Below are 21,009 nucleotides of genomic sequence, written 5' to 3'. Positions count from 1 at the left end.
ACCAGTTAAAAAAGCATCATAAATGAACGTCCAACACCATATTAAAGAGAAAGAAGAAAAGAGGGACTCTGAAACAGCAGGCAGTCAAGTGAGGGGGGATGTAGGGATGGGGGCATGAAAAAGGATGGGGCACCGAACCAAAAGATTTAAGACCAGTGGAGCTTGTAAACAAATTTAAATCCATCCTAATTAAAGGCACATGAGAGCAAGGTCAAGGATCGAAGATGGTCTTGTCCCACCAATGCCAGAGTTTCCATTTCTGTAGTACACTGGGATGGCCCAACCCGCTGTAGCCCAGAGGTGGCAGGGCCACGGTCCACTTTCAGCTGCCTGACTCCACTGCTGACCTTGGGGTCACCTCATTTCCTCATGCCCCTTGCCTACCCTGTCATAAAAGCCTTGGACCAAACGTCACAGCCCGGGGAGTGGAAGATAATGGGGAAGATTTGGCAGCAGAAGATGCCTCGGGACTTTCAAAAAGGATCACCAGGCTTCCCTCGCTTACCGAAAGTTCAAAATAGAAAAGAAGCTTAGGATAAGGCGAACCTTTTGTTTTTACATGAGTCTAGCCAGAAGATCAGGAGTGAAACCTTTAGACAGATTTGGAGACAGATATTTACTCTTGAGATGAGTTGAGGGCCAATTCGGTTGGCCTTGGAGCCAAGCTCCCGGTTGTAAAGTCAACAAACAGAGGAACTGCGAAAAGCCCAAAGGCTTTGTTAAAAGATCCAGCTCTCAGAATCACTCTGAAAGTAAACCAAGAAAGAAAAGATATACTTACAGGTGACGATATCTGTGAGTTCATCAAAATCCTCCAACGACCTGCTGTACTCTGTTTTTATAGGACCACAGCGCCATCCTGAATAGCCAGGTGAGGGTGAAGGTAAGGCCAACGTGGAGCTTCTACGGGTGAAATGAGCACTGTGGGTATATAACCCTACCATCTCCACCTGACCCCAAACTCCCTGTAAAATGGCGAACTCTGAACGCTCTGACAGGAAAGAAAATGAGAATAAAGAGCAGGAGAACACCTACTCTTTGTATTTTTATAGACAGAAGTGAAGTGTTTCAGGTCCAGGCCGAGTGCTAGGGCCTCATCCCCTTTCAGACCCTGTATGTAATGGGCCAGCACCGGGTCCGACAGGGGGGGCTATGCCCCGCTGGAAGACGGGCTTGATGGGTTGAGGCCTAATAATGATGGTGTTAAAAAAAGCCCTGTGGGAAGGGCGGGAGGTTACTGGGTTGATCAAAAGGCTTGAGTTTGATGGGTTTGCCTTTAAAGGGGCAGGCTAAACTTTTAAAAAGGTCTCTTAAATTTGCCTTGTTAAATAAAGGGTATTCCCCCAAAGAATGGAGCGTGGAGTGGGAACTGCATTATTTCATTTATGACTATAATATCAACCCCATGATAAACAAGGTCCCATGAGCGAAAAACCATCCTGCAAATGCAGCATTTATAACTTTTGTATGACTTCCTTTTTCCTTTTTATAACTGAAACTGTGTGACTGTAGCTGTGACAGGAAAATTTTTAAACAGTTGGCATTTGATATTGGCCATCTATGTTTCCAGTCTGGTACAATGATAACCAAATATTGTGTGGTATAAGTAAGACAAAAAATTGCTGGAAAATTATTATAAATTTCAATCATTTATGGTAGTAAAACAAATATCACTATGGTTGATCTCTTTATAAACTGAATTATTCACCAATGTTTTTGGTCATGGCATTTTTTATTTCAATTATTCAGTCTTTAATTCTTATTCATGTTAATGTGTTTTCCATCTGCTGCCTCTGAACCAACGACACTTTCATCAAGAGTTGAAATGAAAGTAAAATTAGAAAAAGCAAAACACGCACGTGAGCAAGGTTTCTTTTACACACAATCAGCGGTGCGTAAGAGAATCCAGAAGGCAGCATTAAAAGGAAATCTATTTTTTACAGCCAGACAGTTAATTTTAATGAGCAGGATCATAAAGATGGCAGACGTCCATTGCAATGGTACATGAGGTTAAACCTCTCTAACCTAAATGCTCCAATATGGAAGGGGACCAATCGACCCTCTGTGATCACGCTACTCATGAATATCAATTAATGCTCTGTGACTACATTAATCGGACTATACATAAGCAAAACACCATTGATACTTGAGTAGCGGGGTGAATATAAATGTAAAACCAATGAAACGCAATGCTTTTGGAAAACCACAGGGAAATTTCTCTCTTAAAACTGCCTTGATTCACTGCAGACATACATAGCTGCTTTCCTCTGTTCTTTTGGCTTTTCAGGCTAATACCGCTGGGCCCGTGGCAGGAGGTGGCCTATAAAGATGAGCCTTTGGAGGGAAGGAGATAAAGCAGAAGAGAAGATGAAGATGGGGCAAAGGGGAAGTGATAAAGTCATGGCGCTTGTGACACCGCATGCTTCTAGGTCTCGGTCTGCGTTAGGAAAGCTTGGGTTTCAGTGGCACCACAGGCCAACTTGACCCACTGTGACTGGGGAAATGAAGCTGCCCAAGAGGGGGAGTGGGACAAGGAATGACGTCCTCAAGATGACCAGTTTGACATCTAACAAAACGCTCCTTCTAATTTATATCTCAGGTTTCCAAACTCTGGCTGACTTATTGTGAAAACGTTGTCTCACTTTGTTAAGACATTCCAAAAAAAAAAAAAAAACTAAGCAGAGGGTTATTGGCACACTACTTGGCCTATTGGTCTTATGGAAGCTTTACATAAATATGCAGGTTTCGTGTTCAACCGACCCCAAATGGATACCTTTCTTACCTTTATTGCATTCTAAATCAGGAAGAGCAGAATGCGTTTATAAAGCTGGACTATTTCTAACTTGACACAATAAAATGCAACGCATGTGACAGCATGCTGAAATGACTAGTGACTGTGATTTAAAGTGGTTACATTTAAAACTTGCATTAAATGCAGCATTTAATGTAACAACTAAGCTTGCTAATTAAAGCACAACTACTTAAAATATGAACACTTTTTTTAAACACTTTAAAATGAGGATGAATTCATTAATATCAGTTAATATATTGGCATAAAAGACCATTTATTAATCTATTTATTAATTGTTATTACTATTATCTATCTATCTATCTATATATATATATATATATATATATATATATATATCTATATATATATATATATATATATATATATATATATATTGCATAATGTACTGTGTTAATATGAAAGAATTGTGTAATGTTTTTAGGATTGAAGTAAACATGGCAGAAAATGACCAGTATCTTTTTTTCTTAAAGCTTTCTTTTGTGTTCCAAAGATGAAAGAAAGTAATGCAGGCTTAGACAACATGATAAAATAATGAAAGAATATTCAATTTCAAGTGAACTATCCTTTTAATTTAGGCTATATCTGTATAAAACAACTACTCAATGTTAATTAATATCTTAACTAATTCATACAATTTGAAATTGTCTGAAAGTGGTTTTTTTTTTTTTTTTTGTAAAAGTTACATTAACACAATATTAATGCATATAAACCTTTTGTAAAGTGTTAGCAAATAAATAAAGAAAAAATAGTTGGTTTACGCTTTCTGATCATCCAAACAAATTTTTCAGAACTAGAAATATCAGATTGAGAGACTCTGGATAATCCATCTCAGTCCAGCTTAGTTACGGCTGCTTTGAAGAAAGGAAATTGCTGGCTGAGGATGGTGGAGACTCCTTAAGACAGCAGGAGACTGGCAGCTATTACACAGACGGTCAGGACAGTGCAGAGTGCGGTCATCAATACTGCACTCTGCTTCTTCAGCAACAGAAACCGGACTCTCTGAATTACAACTCTACATTTGCACCTCTCACCCCCTGCCTGGTAGGAACACGGCCGCTGCAAAACAAAACTCTGAAGGAGTGGGTCACAGATGCTGCGAGGCGTCTGACAGGTACAGGAGACAAATGAGTTTTCATCAAGCACTTTACTGCTTCTCTAAAACGGGTCATTTCAGCACACTTGGACATTTTTGCTTTATTTAGTATGTTTGTAACATAATGCATTTAGGTGTTTGTGACAACTCCTTCAAGCAGACCTGTTTAATACCAGGTCATAATGTGCAATGGCAGTCACATCAGCAGGAGGTCACACCGCTGGTACCTGGTCACATTAATTGTTCTTTTCTAGAATCTGGAGTCAAACATTTTGCTTATGTATGCAAAGAAATTCTATGATATTTTGGGCTTGATAAGAACCTGGTCCCTCATTTTACAGTTTACCCTAAAATGAAAGTTCTGTCATAATTTGCTAATTTGCCCACACTTCTTCTGCAGAACACAATATATTTTGAAGAATATTTCAATATAATCAAAGCCAAAGGGATCCAAAACAACACTGAATGTCACTTTCATTTAAAGACTTTTCAAAATATCTTAATTTGTGTTCCACAAGAGAAAGAAAGCCATAAAGTTCGCTTTTTTGGTTGAAACGTGATATGCTAAAAAAATGGAAATGTGTTTAATATAGACATACTATATCTAAGCACCAGATGTGTTACAACAGTTCTACTCTCACAATTATTATTATTACTAAGAGTAGAACACCAATATTACCAACATACAGTAATATTCATATGTCACGCTATCACACTCCTATTCTTCTATTGTTCCATTCCGGGAAGGTGAAAACATCCCTTTATATTTAAGCCCACAAATGAACAGCGAGTGAATTTGTTAAGGTATGTAAACTTTTCTCTGATGAAAATTCGTTTCTTGCTCATTGTGAGTAGTTTTGGTGCCAAGTTTCATTCTTTTTACATAAACACACATTTAACGTAATTTAGTCTCAGTGAACTTGAGAACACTTGAGACACTTGAGAACAAGGAATGGACTTTAGTGGTTTGTATTATATGACACCAGAACTTTTGATATAATTTCAGTCTTTAGTAATTACCTCAAACTAATTATTACTGTTACTACTATTATTACATGCACCTGAGTTTCCATGATCTGTGTTAAGCAGCAGTCAATATTGTACTCCGTACACCCTGGTGAAGACTTTGGCCAAAAAATGTCAGTGGTAAGCCACTAATATAAAAGCTTTTTAATTCCCTTTCTAAACCACAAATAGTAGTGCCTTGAGTTATTTTGGACTGGCTTTAGATTTCCCCTTTATAATGAAACATGCCACAACCAATGTTCTGCTGACTTCTTTCACTGGAATTGTTAGTATACTGTCCGACCACTGATGTGATTGGAGTCTCGGCTTTCTAAGCACAGATAGCCACAGTCAGATACCTGTGTGCAGTTTACACTGTCAGCCAGGGCAGGGTAGGATTAAGAGATCACTGGAGCACAGCTGAGCGACGTGCTGCTTTACTGGGCCGGATTGGCTCTTAGTCCTCTGAGCTTTGAGCCCTGCTGTTTAAGGGCTGGTTGAGGGATTCCATCAAGAGTGCACCAGGGTTCAGCCACCAGTCGGGGGTGGAAGACTTGGGCTCCTCTCTCAGCGTCACCGTTCCTGGGGACAGGACGTCATCTGTCACTGCCCTCGTCAAACATTACAATCCGTCACCAGTGAAGCTCAGTGTGTAGCGTGCTGGGATCTGATGAAGGCTGTGTCATCGCAGTGACTCTCATGAGGAGGTATCTCCAGGTTGTTTTAATCATGAGTGGTGGAGGAACATAGATAAGCATATAGATTGATGGCAAATAAGAGATATGGTAGATCACATGGATAGATGCAATGACAGGATCAGTGCAGGTGCTTTATTTCATGATTTCTATGTAGTATTACAATTGTTATATTTGAATTGCAATGTAACATTAACAGCATATTCTTTATATATTATAACTATTTAAATTGGAATCTGTTTACCAGTATATACTGTACAAACATACAGACATAAACCCCCCACCACCCAAATTTTATAATTTATTTATAAATGTTAATATTTATAAATAAATAATAAAATAAAGTTTATTTTAAAATGTTTCAAATGTTTCAAAAGGTGTCCTCCCCTCAAAATCTCTATGCTTTTATATAATATATGAAAGTGTGTATTATTTAATATTATATATTAGTAGTGCTGGGCAACGATTAATGATGATTAATCGCACCAAAAAAAAGGTTTATGGTTTATTAGATTAAACAAATCTTATTTTTTTGAAAATAAAGGGGATTTAATATTGATAATAACATTGAAGACATTGTATGATTATTCCTTAAAGATAAGGTTTTAATAGTTTTGTAGTAGTAGCCTATTACATATACGTTCTTCTGAACAATAGTACCGTATTGTCCCGAATATAAGACGACCCTGATTATAAGACGACCCCCCTTTTTCCAGATGTACCTTTTGGAAAAAGGCTTTTTGAAAACCAAATCTTGTTTTTTTGTTTGTTTGTTTTTCTCTCTGTAAAACACATTTTTTTTCTTAAATTATTTTCAAATTGCATATTTTTCCTATTTTAATTTTTGTTTTGAAAGTATGGTAAATACTGGTAAAATGTACCAACAATGACTTTTTGATATACCATTGAAATAACAGGTAGCCCATCTGAATTATATAACATTTAGGCTATCCATCTCATAGTAGCCAACCAAAATTGTATTATCAGTAGAAGTGAAATCTTATTGTAGTCTTCAAATGTGGGTATAGTCTTATGTTTTAAAATCACTTACAGAGGAAGTTTGGTCCCATCAGGCTAACATGACAGTCACGACTTTACAACACACATTACATTACATATTTCATGGCACACTCGTTTTATGCGTTTTTGGCGCCACCTATTATTGTGGGTGTATTGTGGGATTACTGACATGTCAAAATCTAGACCCCGAATATAAGACGACCGCGTTTTTTCAGATGTATTTCCAAGAAAAAAACATCGTCTTATATTCGGGACAATACGGTAATATATTTCTGCCCAATGTCTTCAAGTGAAACCGAACTTTTATTTTGACGGGTTGCCGTGAATACCTTTACATTTCTGTGTGTATATGATATGGATAGTTTTTCTCAAATGAAACGGTCAAATGCTCATGAAGTAACTCTCAGAGCAGTTCTGGAGATGTTGTTCATGTATTTATGTCCTCATTTAGTGAGGCGGCAGAAGTTAATATCACCACAAGCGTCACGCGCGCTTCTGTATGAGTAGTAAACAAACTCGCGCGTCTGCGCCATACATTAACACAGAGACACACAGAAGTCATATTTATATAGTCGTTTTGCTGCTTAATATTTACAAATAGGAGTGGGAGTGTGCTCACTTGTGTGTGCGTGCGTGTGTATGTGCGAACCGGGGCGGAACTCCGCTGTGCGCGCGATACAGAGAGTGTGGCCATGTAACGTAGAGACAGAAATGACATGCCGTCGTGTAAATAAGATAAATAACATAAGGCTATTTAGTTTGTTTAATAAAAGAACAAGGTATAGACCTGTTCTATAGGGTAACATTGAATTACTTCTTTTGTGGTCTGGCACTATAGAGAAAATAAAATTAAATAAAATTAACTTGACCTTCAAGGGGGGCGGGAGCTAAAATAATGGTAGGGGAAACACTGAAATATATACATGTAAATACATGTAAATATTTTCTAAATACAACCCCATTTCCAGAAATGTTGGGACTTTTTTAAATTTGAATAAAATGAAAACTAGAAGACTTTAAAATCAAATGAGCCAATATTTTATTCACAATAGAACATAGAGAACAAAACATTTTTATCCACTAAATGAGCTCATTTCAAGTTTGATGCCTGCCACAGGTCTCAAAAAAGTTGGCAAGGGGGAAACAAAGGGCTGAAAAAGCAAGAAATTTTGAAAATATTCAGCTGGGAGAACATCTAGCAACTAATTAAGTTAATTGACATCAGGTCTGTAACATGATTAGCTATAAAAGGGATGTCTTAGAGAGGCAGAGTCTCTCATAAGTAAAGATGAGGCTCTCCAATCTGTGAAAGTGCGTAAAATGATTGTGGAATACTTTAAAAACAACAATCCTCAACGTCAAATTGCAAAGGCTTTGCGAATCTCATCTTCTACAGTGCATAACATCATCAGAAGATTCAGAGAAACTGGAGAAATCTCTGTGCGTAAGGGACAAGACCGAAGACCTTTGTTGGATGCCCGTGGTCTTCAGGCCCTCAGACGACACTGCATCACTCATTGGCATGATTCTGTCATTGACATTACTAAATGGGCCCAGGAATACTTCCAGAAACCACTTTCGGTAAACACAATCCACCGTGCCATCTGCAGATGCCAACTAAAGCTCTATCATACAAAAAGGAAGCCATATGTGAACATGGTCCAGAAGCATCGTCGTGTCCTGTGGGCCAAGGCACATTTAAAATGGGCTGTTTTAAAGTGGAAAAGTGTTCTTTGGTCAGACGAGTCCAAATTTGACATTCTTGTTGGAAATCATGGACGCCGTGTCCTCCAGGCTAAAGAGGAGGGAGACCTTCCAGCATGTCATCAGCGTTCAGTTCAAAATGGTATGGGGTGGTATGGGCAGCTTGCATGTTATGGAAGGCACTATAAATGCTGAAAGGTATATAAAGGTTTTAGAGCAACATATTCTCCCCTTCAGACGACGTGTATTTCAGGAAAGCCTTGTGTATTTCAGCAGGACAATGCAAAACCACATACTGCAGCTATTACAACAGCATGGCTTCATAGTAGAAGAGTCCGGGTGCTGAATTGTCCTGCCTGCAGTCCAGATCTTTCACCTATAGAGAACATCTGGCGCATCATTAAACGAAAAATACGTCAAAGACGACCACAAACTCTTCAGCAGCTGGAAACCTATATCAGGCAAGAATGGGACCAAATTCCAACACCAAAACTCCAGAAACTCATAACTTCGATGCCCAGACATCTTCAAACTGTTTTGAAAAGAAGAGGAGATGCTACACCATGGTAAACATGCCCCCGTCCCAAGTATTTTGAGACCTGTAGCAGGCATCAAATTTGAAATGAGCTCATTTTGTGCATAAAATTGTAAAATTTCTCAGTTTAAACATTTGTTATGTTATCTATGTTCTATTGTGAAAAAAATATTGGCTCATGTGACTTGAAATTCTTTTAGTTTTCATTTTATTCAAATTAAAAAACGTCCCAACATTTCCGGAATTTGGGTTGTATATACTGTATGTGTGTGTTTTTAAATATATAAATATATAATATATATATAAATAGTAAATATATACAGTACACACACATATATTATATAAACAAAAACTTTTATTCTGGATACGATTAATCGCGATTAATCGTTTCCCAGCACTATTATATTATATTGCATTACATTATATTATATTATGTTATGTTATTATATTATATTATAAACTTTTTAATATATTTAATTCATAATGTTACCATTGTATGGAAAATTTAAATATGAAAAGTTTGAAAAGACTTTCAAAGATGTTCAAAAATAAAATGATAAAATGTAATACATTTTTGTTTGATTACTGATTATTTATGTATGCACTGGCATTTAAAATGGTTCAAATATAGTTATTTGCATGAAATATATTATGTATATAACATGAACTTTTTTCAATAGAGCCATTTATATTACTATGCGGGTGAAAAACAAAACAAACATGAATTATAATTTTATTTTTCTGTACCTTCCCATTTCAAGAAAGAACAACAACGGAGACTGTAGGAGGGGCTTAGGGCGTGTTTGGGGTGGGGTGAGGCGACGTAACCGGAGCTCTTCAACAAGAGCAATGCAAGCTCATTCCTGGCCTCTAATGAGTGCGGCAGGGCGGCCGGCATGATGATCAGAGTCAGATGGGGTGCCCCGAGCAGCCGCCCCCTGCCGAAAGTGCCGCCTGACACCCTTTGTTACCTCCAAGTGAGCTGAGACCAGCCCATGAACCATGTAACTAGGTGGTTTCCAGGTTAATGAAAAGCTGTAACTCCAGTCTCACTGTCTCCTTAGAAGTCTAACTAACCCCCGAAACCCCCTACTCTCACCCTAGCAAGCCCCCTTTGAAAAAAGGCAACATTCCAACCCAGAAATGAGCACCGTTGAACGCAAATGAATATAAGTGGCACATGGACCTGTCCTCTTCTAAGAGACGTTTATTTGTGAAGGACTGCTCTGATCTGAATATATGGCAGTGACTTATGACGGTCAGAGGAGGAGAGACCCATAATTTTACATTCAGCTGGAAGTGCTTGATCCCGAATATAAACAAGTATGAAGAATGGTAGTAAGACTTTAAAGTAAACATTGATTTAACCTTACAAACAATCATGGCCTTGAAATATATCCTCTTAATGTTCTCCTAATCTGCTTCCAGATGTTTGTTTGTGAGTTTGTGCGTGTGTCTGAGATCGACGGCCCCCTCAGTCGTCTAATTCCTGTCTCCGCCTCATGGCTCCAGCACCCTCATTTGCACAGGGTAAATATGTATTCCCAAGTATACATTTTGTCAGGTTCCCCTCAGAAAAAAAGCCTTTGATTCCACTAAAGCGGCTCGTTGAAGAAAGCGAGGGGGTGAAAAAAACTGTTCACTCCAGTTGGCATCTAATTTGGAGCAGCGGACATTAAAGCGGCAGCCAGTCACTAATAGGAGCCATTCCTGCAGCTAGCGTCGGAGAGGAGGTGTGCTGGGCATTTGTGCTTCAGCAGCTCTCTGAGACCTATGCTAATAGATTTCAGCTCTACTAACCCTTCATTCTGCCAATTAGCCTGCTTTAGTGTGACTGAAAACCCAAGAGAGAGAAAGAAAGAGGGAGAAAGAAAGCGGTACACAAGTGATATAGCAACTAGATTTTTACATTTTCTTCAGATATTTGAGTAGCTGTCATCTGTTGCAAATGAATCACTACTACAAAGACTTGTTTAAAAACCATTTTAACACTGAAGTTTGACATTTTATCTGCCAGGCAGATGAATAGACATACAGAATGATACACAGAACGAGAGATAGAAAGATAGAAAGAACAACAGAATGACAGAACAGTAGAACGATAGAAAGAACGATCGAATGATAGAACGATAGACAGACAGACAGACAGAACAGTGAGCAGAAAGACTGATCCTCTCAATCTGAGTCTATGAATAATCAGGGAACATATGCGAGCCACACTCACATGCATTACGCAGTTGACTGGATGCACTCACACTAACAGAGAAACCCACAGAAAACAAATAAATAAAACTGCCGCTCTTTACACAGGGCTTTTATCACTTCTTGAGGAAGAGCATTACAAAGAAAATAGAGAGTGCACTTTTAACCCTGACCCAGTGTGAGGAGAGAGCGGCCTAACTGTGGCCTTACCTGTAATAAACCCTCAACCAGCAGCACCAGATCCTAAATCACTCTACAGGACTCTAGAGTATCGAATGTCGCTGCATACAAGTGTACACACAGACACACTGCCGCAAACAAACTCATGCAAATAGACACAAAGAAACACAAGCAAGCCACCTTGACTACCACACATGCTCTCCAAAGTACAAATATCTAATTATCATCTCAAAAAGTTTATTTACCAGAAAACGGTGGCGGAAAATGTGAAACATCATAGCGTATGTGTGAGGGGTGTTTGTCACAGAGCCAGAGGTCTTGGCAGGGCACCCAGAAGCCGTAAAGGTTTAGTACCGGCCCACAACCTGTTTACGCCATACTGAGCGACTCCAGTGTGAGGGCCCTGATTCATTTTCTCTTTCCCTCTCTTCAACATTCCTTCTTTCCTGCAGGACTGAGGGAAAGAGGTATCGCTGCCCAAAAGATTCAGAATTGATTGGTATTACTAATGAGAATTGTAAATAATTGAACTATTCTAGGTCCTGCTAATGATTCCATTTTCATTAATGATTCTCATACAAAAGAAAGAATAATTATTTGGAGGAAAAAGGCAACTCATTTGCCAAATAATGAGCTATAATTTAAATAAATAAATGTAAAAAAAAAAATTAAATAAATAAAAAGTCATTTTTAAATGACTTTTCATAGATGGTTTATTATTATTATTATTAATTTTAGGCAACATAAATACTGTCTCATGACTGACTGTAACCAAAAAATAAACAACACATTTACATGTTACATTTTATGTTACATTTACATAAATTTATCCTGATAAAATGCATGATTGTTTTTTAACAACTATAGTGGGTAACTACTAATTTAAGTTTCACTGTTAGCTGATTGTAAACGGAAAAACAAAACAAAACAAACAAATTTGTTTGGGAATCAGACTATGGTCACACTATATAAATTTAGAAGAGGAGAGCTTATGAAATATTAGTCAGTTATTTATTTATTATTGTTTTTAAATGGAACAGTTTATTTAAATTTTAGACAATGTATTAAAAAAACTTTTATAAGTTTGCACGTGTTTTTTGTTTTGTATTAAATAATAAATAAATGTTCCTGTTGTATCATTCTTGCTAATTAAATTTCAACATGATTTTTCATCTTTTTTCCCTGTTTTATTTCTCAAAAAATGGCGTATGGATAATCAAGTAATCCTAAACTGCATCAGTCCAGTAAATGTCTTGAAAAAATCTTGAAATATTACTAACAAATCTAAAAGTTATCCTTACATTTACTTTATAAAAATACTTAGTTTTCAGAGCAAAAGACACATGTACCACATTTTTAAGAATTATAACAAAAGGCCTTTTACTTACTACAAATGTATGAACTATTAATCAGAGAGCATGTAGTAGATTGTGTAAAACAGGTTTAGGTTTTTTTGATCATGTTGATAATTCAGAGTGCTGTATTAAATATGATACAGTAGGCTCTCTAGGGTTAAGGAAGTGTCAATATTTCAGTTGGTGTTTTCATCAGCATTGGTGGAAGAACACACATGCAAGAGCCGTTAATGGAAAAACCAAAAAAACAATTGGGTGCCGTTTTGTTAATGCAGCCTTGGTTCACAATTCACATAGAAGCTCAGGCATTGAACAAGGGATATAATTAAGTGAAATAATGAGGTAAGTATGTGAGCAATTTGAGAACATTAAAAAGTATTACTTAAACATTGAAGGAGAATGAGTAAATGATGCATTTCATTTTCCACAGAAATATTCCACTACTGCCACAAGAAGAAGAAAATGCCTAGCCCTTAATTAAGAACAGAAAGGAACGATATTTTACCTGGTCTTCACAACATCCAATGGGTGCATCAAGCAAATCTCCACAAGACCTATAGAGGACAAAAATCATAAGTAATTATGTATCTGCCCTGTTAAAACCGACATAAATCAGTCATTAAAACGGGACAAGAGCACAACCGAACATGTTATTATTCGCTCACAGGCCATTAAGCTGTCATTACCAAATGCCAAGCTTTCTTTCCGTCTCTTTCACTCACTCTTGTTATATTTCACAGAGCTTTTTAAGTAATATTTCAGTACAATCCAGTTTCATTCAAGAGCCTTTTTGCATTAAACAGTGAATTTTTTAGTCATCGCAAACACAGCTTCATTTCATACAAACACTTGTAAAGTCTCTCGAGACTGAAACGTTTGACCTAATCCACTAATATTTCACCGCGTTAAAATGGTGATGTATTATACACTACAATCCATATATTTGTAAATACAAATAAAAAGCCACAGATGTGTTGTGTGTGATTCCATTCGCCATATGCGTGCGGTTTGTGTGTGTCTACATTTAGTAGACGGAGGGTTTTCCCCTCAAAAATCCCAATGTAACAGTCGCCTGAACTCACATCCGACAGGAGCTGCTTGGCCAGCAGCCACCTTCGTCACTCTGATCTTGTTTTCGCCTCCTTGCCACTCCACTGCAACTGACAAGCGTGCGGGAAGGGATCTGGCAACAAAATGGCCTCCATGCAGAGATGTGGGACGTTGCGCTCGCCTGGCCTGCAAGTCATTACCATCATCCATTTTATTCGGTTCCAATGTGCTGATGGACGTAAAATCCCAAAGTATTTTCAAATCCTATTTTATCTGGACCGGCCCACAGAGAGGCTGCCGTAATGGCCTTCCTAATGCCAGGATTCCAGTTCATATACACTCCAGCCATGACAGAGGGGGCGAGGGCTGTTTAACATGCTGAATAATGGTGATTTCACACTGCAAAACAAGGCGAATACTTCAGATGTTGTTACCACACAGATCGGGTTCCATTTAATGGAGATTTTGAACAAAAGCTGAAACCATACAACTTGTTGGGCTACAAGTTATGTAAGTAGTTAACACCTCAGTTCAGTGTCTGTTTTGCACTAAACAGTTCACAGAACACGTTTTTTTTGTTCAAGGTAGCTGTAAACAAACAGATTGAGGGGGTGTTTGATGGGTGCAATGCATTGCAATGAGATCGCAGAGGCGCGATTATGCATCTGCATCGCAATTCTCAGCTCCGTTCAGGCGTTTACTTTAATGGCTTCCTTCACAGATTCCTCTATGTGTACACAGCTGCTGAGAAATATGCTCCTATTCTAATTTTTTCCATTAAAAGTATTGTCCATAAACAAGACATTGCCTCCTTGGGGATTTTCCAGGAAAGTAATAATCAAGAGAAATTCCAAAGAGGAATTGCAATAGACTTCGCAAAAGATACACACAAAGGTGATACAGTGGTGTTGTTTTGCATGTAACGTGCGTCTTTTGAACGGAGGATGTGGCATATTCATAAACAAATCCCAGCAGTGGGACAGGCCGAGGTGGTGTGATTCATTTCAAGGCTGACATGAGCTTGTGGAAGATGCATCAGTGAGACCAAAATGAGGAGAAAGCAGGCAAATTAGGTGTGTCATAGTCTCCTCGTCGCCCAAGGTGATATAACGCTGTAACGTTTATCATTAATTAATCACGGCTGCCAGGGCATCACAGGGGAAAATAATGTTACGCACTCAGGAGACACATGTTTTCCATTTCAGCACTCTATCCATCCTGAGGAAATAAAAGAGAAGGAGGCCTGGGAGAGTCATCTCAGCAGCGAGACAGCTGGAGGAATAGACCCATCCATACTTGACGCTGAGGTGGAGCCGTAAAGTCATATTAAGGGTTATGTCTTTTTAAAATGCCATACCACTTGATAAATATTTTCATTGCAGTGAATTCATTTTGTCAAGTAGGACATGCTCCTGGAACAACATTCTTATCAGCCTATTATTTACCTCAGATTTTAAGGGCAGTTTTGATATTTATTATTTTTCAAAAGTTTTATTTTAGCTTGTTGTTAAAATGTTTTAAATGTAACGTTAAAATTATGGGGGGTTTCTCTCGTTTAATCGACTATTGATTTCAGTGTCGACTAGCAGGAGCTGAACCGTTTAGTCGACTAGTCCCGCACATCCCTAGTATAAATACATATCAAGCATACTTAAATAGCATAAATGATGAAAGAATGTGTCATTTACCAGAATGCCATTAGTTGCTGAATTTCTCCCACTTCCTGCATTTCAATTTAATGTCCAGTGGGTGTTGTCAATTCAATACAATTTCCAACTAATGGCATTGCTCCCTTTAAATTCTTCAAAAATAGTGCCCATTTACATTTATGATAAGTATGTCACCGTTTATATTAATTGATATCGACGGACCAGTCAAAATTATTTCTTTTATCAACATTATGCCAAAAGTGCTTTCGATTGAGCTTAACTTGTATTGAACTCAGAATATTCACCAACCCCCTATGTTTGTGTTGACAGGAATGTTGTTTGAGGACCAACAAAAGGTTTTTGATCCCAAAACACATGCTACTTGGCAAAATCCCGGTCACTGTTGAGGTAAATGTGGAGGAAGCCTGAATCCGTGTGAACCCTGTTGCTGCTCTGAACTGTACAAGAGGGGCTCGTAGAGGATCAAAGGTAGGAAGCAGTGAGTAGTTGAGAAAGCCTGTCACTCATTTGAGTCTAATGAACTCCATGTTTGGCGGAAAAGAAAAGAACACCCTAGTTAAGCAACAACACTCGAGAGTTATCGTCTAAGAGCTTCCAAAGAGGGGAAAATGCACAAACAAGGTGAGAGGGCCAAAGAATAAACCACAGCCATCGTTGGCATGTTCCATATGGGTGGATTTAAGTGAGCAGGAAAAAGACGAAGGGGTGGGGGGGCAAGAGATGGAGGGACTGAAAGGGAAAGCAAGACTTTCCCTACACAACACTAGCAAGTAATTAAAATGGCTTATGTGGATGCAAGCTGAGCTCTTGAAATAATGAATGAATGAATGATGCATTTATATAGCGCTTTATTGTGTATTGCTGTACACCCAAAGTGCTTTACAATCATGTGGGGGGGTCTCTCTTCAACCCATGAGAGCCAATCAAGTGGATGGGGATTATTAGGAGGCCATGATTGATAAGGGCCAGTGGAATGAATCTGGCCAGGACACCGGGGTTACACCCCTACTCTTTACGAGAAGTGCCATGGGATTTTTAGTGACCACAGAGAGTCAGGACCTCGGTTTAACGTCTCATCCGAAAGATGGTGCTTTTTGCCAGTATAGTGTCCCCGTCACTATACTGGGGCATTAGGACTCACACAGACCACAGGGTGAGCACCCACTGCTGGTCTCACTAACACCTCTTCCAACAGCAACCTAGTTTTCCCAAGAAGGCTCTCATCCAGGTACTGACCAGGCTCAACCCTGCTTAGCTTCAGTGGGCAACCAGTCTTTGGCTGCAGGGTGATATGGCTGTGGCAAATAAGAAAGCCTCTGAACTTCAGCTGCAATATATGAAGAATTGGTGATGTTGTTGGCCAAGAAATTATTGGTAGAACCACGATGGGAACAGGGCCGTCATTAAGGGGCCCAGTTTGGTGTAGCCTACTCATTGTACTCAGGGGAGAGATGATTCACCCATTAAACATTTGTCCCGAGCTCTGTAAATTTCAGCCCTGGATGGGAATAAGATCATTTTGGTATACGGGGCAATAGGGCTGGGTAAAAATATAGATTTTTTTTTCAAACTATTCAACATTGATGATGATGATAATATTATTAATAATAATAATACACTGAGTAATGGCTGCTGAAAATTCGGCTTTCACATCACAGGAATACGTTATATAAAAAAATATATTCAAATAATATATTCAAATAAAAAACAGTTGGCTGGCATTATATGTGTGCGCACACATTTTTGTGACAAATGAGGACATCAATTTGTATAATGACAAGGGTATGACAGGTATTACAAGAAGAAGGTGACTTTTCAGGATATTACCCCATGTCCCCACTTTTCAAAACGCTTATAAATCACACAGAATGGAGTGTATTGAAAATCTGAAATAGCACAAAGTTTCCTGTAAGGGGTAGGTTTAGGTGTAGGGTTGGTGTAGGGCAATAGCACATACAGTTTGTACAGTATAAAACCCATTACGCCTATGGGATGTCCCCACTTTTCACAAAAACAAACGTGTGTGTGTTTGTGTGTGTAGTGGGTAATATATTCACAGTTTATATAACACACATATGCTAGATTCCTAGTACAATTTAGAGAGAATCACATGTAAGCAAAATGGACACTGCAAAATATACACACACTGCAAAAAAAAAAAAAAGGCAGCAGTCATTGCCAGAACCACGCCAGAAAAAAAAGGTTTTTTTTTAGGTTTATGGATTGAACTTAAATTCACAGTAAAATACTTAACTAGTGTAATGTTAACACACTAATGTCACGGTGCACACATCAGGGAGGAATGAGCAACACGGAGACGAGGATAAACTTCTAAATAATAGTCTTTAATGATGACATCAGGACAGGGCAAGACAAGACAAGGCAAGGCAAGGCAAGGCAAGGCAAGGCAAGGCAAGGCAAGGCAAGGCAAGGCAAGGCAAGGCAAGGCAAGGCAAGGCAAGGCAAGGCAAGGCAAGGCAAGGTTGACACAGACAGGAACACCGGGGAATAACGAGTAGACCAGACGAAAACTAACTAAACAGCCAGGAACTAAATACACATGACAATCACTGATAAATAGACACACCTGAACTGAATGAACTAATAATCACACAGAACAAGGACAGGAACATGACCAAATATGGAAACAAGAGGCGGGAACACTGTAATAGTATGTAAATAATACTAAAATTACACTGGTGTAGCGATACCCAGTCCTTGGACAACAAAGTTCAAATCAGCAGTTTCTACTTTCTTCTGTGTTCCTACTGCATTGCAAGGTTCAGTAATGTTGTTTACCCAACAAAATAGTTGTCACTGGGGTATATAACAGAATCAGACAGCTCTGCCATGTGTGGAGGTGGAGAAAAATGGCACGCTTGCACGATTTGCATGTTTTCCTTGACAGCTGAGTACAAACGAACAAACTCTTATGTTGAGCGTGTCAAGATTAAAGACATTATGTGCAAAGGACACGATTGGAAACCTTATCAGATATTAAGTCAGGCATAGCATCATGACTGAGTAATATTTACTGAATTCATTTGGATGGAAAACACAAGCCTTGTGTTTTCACAGTACTTCTGTGTTGGATCATCGCATTGGTTCCGCTTATCAGCTCCAGTATCTACCTAAAATAGCAATGCAAACGACAACCACAGAATCAATATGAGCAGCTGCAGGCAACAACATCTAAGTTTGCTGTTCCACAACAACTTTATTTTACAACTGATCAACTGTCGCAGATACTATATCAAGAAGAGCATAATCAAACATGATCAAGTGCCTGTGCCCTTCTGATCCAAAAATCTCTGTAGGCTTCCCCATCCAAAAGTTCAGTTGCTCTATATGAGATTTCTGAGGCTGTCAGCACATGCTACTGTTTGATCATGTGCCTTAAGTGGAGCAGAGAGTGGAGAAAGTGGAGAAATAGAAAGTCTCTTTCTGAACTCCTCTGTAATATTGCCATTTAGTCAAAGTGCAGGCAGAAATTGACCTGCCATCTGGTTGGTGTTTTAGGCTTAGTTCCACCTCAGTGAGTGACATATCATTGAGTTCCATTATTTGGCATGTCTTTTGTCTCTGAGCCACAATAGCACTGACAGTTTCTGTCATCTGCAGCATCTACACCCGCAGATACAAGCGAAAGAACAGCCACACATGCGCTGTAACAGATTGACAAGGAGAGGCGATTGCCCTCAAGACGCTGTCACAAACTACACTCTGCAACAAAGAAATCAATACATGTTTGTGAGTTTATCATTAGTGACATTATATGTTTTAATGACCAACCCTTAATCATGTAAATGATTTAACATAGCCTACGTGGAAATTTTGACGTAAGGTTTTCTCAAATGAGGCGTGGGAAGACCACACTATAGGAAGTCATTCAAGCCAGGTGAGTAACATTCGCCATCAGGCATGAGGGGCATGACACATACTCAGGAAGTACAAGAGTGTATATGTAAAAAAAAAAAAAAGTACAAGAGTGATGTGTCATACATCTGGAATATATATACACACACATATATATACAGGTGCATCTCAATAAATTAGAATGTCATGTCGTGGAAAAGTTCATTTATTTCAGTAATTCAACTCAAATTGGGAAACTCGTGTATTAAATAAATTCAATGCACACAGACTGAAGTAGTTTAAGTCTTTGGTTCTTTTAATTGTAATGATTTTGGCTCACATTTAACAAAAACCCACCAATTCACTATCTCAACAAATTAATCAGCAAATCAACTCAAAACTCAAAATTAAATAAAGAATTAAAAAAATATCTAAATGTTGACTTGGCACATACTGAGGATGGGCAAGACCAGATATTTTGATATATTATATTATAGTACTATAAACAAAAAATACATAGTTATATATTTGGAATCTATATACCGTATTGTCCCGAATATAAGACGACCCTGATTATAAGACGACCCCCCTTTTTCCAGATGTACCTTTTGGAAAAAGGCTTTTTGAAAACCAAATCTTGTTTTTTTTCTCTCTCTCTGTAAAACATTTTTTCTTAAATTATTTTCAAACTGCATATTTTTCCTATTTTAATTTTTGTTTTGAAAGTATGGTAAATACTGGTAAAATGTACCAACAATGACATTGAAAATATACACTTTTTGATATACCATTGAAATAACAGGTAGCCCATATGAATTATATAACATTTAAGCTATCCATCTCAATTTTCAATTTTATTAACAGTAGAAGTGAAATCTTATTGTAGTCTTCAAATCTGGGTACTGTCTTATGTTTTAAAATCACTTACAGAGGAAGTTTGTTCCCATCAGGCTAACATGACAGTCACGACATATTACATATTTCATGTCACACTCGTTTTATGCGTTTTTGGCGCCACATATTGTTGTGGGTGTATTACTGACATGTCAAAGTCTAGACCCCGAATATAAGACGACCGCGTTTTTTCAGATGTATTTCCAAAAAAAAAACATCGTCTTATATTCGGGTCAATACGGTAATTCAAAAAGGTTTGGTAAACTGCTGTTGAAAGAAGTCTTTTACTCACCAAGGCTGCATTTATTTGATTAAAAATACAGTAAAAATAGTCATGTTGTGAAATATTTTTACAATTTGAAACAACTGTTTCTATTTTAATATATTATAAAATTTAATTTATTCCTGTGCTGGAAGAGCTGAATTTTCAGCAGTCATTTCTCCAGGCTTCAGTGTCGCATGATCCCACAGAAATGATTTTAATATACTGATTTGATATTACCAATATTGTTGTGCTACCCAACTTTTTTTCCCCAGGATTCTTTTTGAAATTTTTTAGCATTTATTTGAAATATAATTTTTTTGTAATTGTAAAATTTTGATTGTCGATTTTGATCACGTAAGGTCACGTGACTCTCAGCTGATCACATCTACCTATAAGAATACGACACCTATCACGGCATTCCTATATAAGCTCTATTCAGTATTATTCAGCAGCTTTTTCGCAAATCACCCTCCTCCATCCCTAACTCCTTGTTTCACCACAGTCAGGATTTGGCTTTCTGATATTCCTTGTTGAATCAGACCTTTTATCTTGAATAATGTGTTACACTTAAATCTCATTAAGCACATTAATGACATCTGCTTTGTTCTGTTCTGTTTACCCTTGGGGGTTATTATTGCTGCTCTCCCTGCTCATTCATGATAAGCTGCATGGAT

The 21,009-nt window shown here is 38.1% G+C and overlaps 1 protein-coding gene across 1 annotated transcript in view; it reads right to left on the bottom strand.

The window, feature by feature from the left end:
• slc25a21 (solute carrier family 25 member 21) overlaps positions 1-21,009 on the bottom strand; it is a 98,327-nt gene that overhangs the window by 22,702 nt on the left and 54,616 nt on the right. The window contains exon 3 of the mRNA XM_058748783.1: positions 13,107-13,155. Coding sequence (XP_058604766.1) covers positions 13,107-13,155 — 49 coding nt within the window. The remainder of the gene's footprint in view (positions 1-13,106; positions 13,156-21,009) is intronic.

The sequence above is a fragment of the Onychostoma macrolepis genome, chromosome 17, assembly GCF_012432095.1.
Source record: "Onychostoma macrolepis isolate SWU-2019 chromosome 17, ASM1243209v1, whole genome shotgun sequence".
Classification (NCBI taxonomy): Eukaryota; Metazoa; Chordata; class Actinopteri; order Cypriniformes; family Cyprinidae; genus Onychostoma; species Onychostoma macrolepis.
This window is presented reverse-complemented; position numbering and strand designations above follow the sequence as displayed.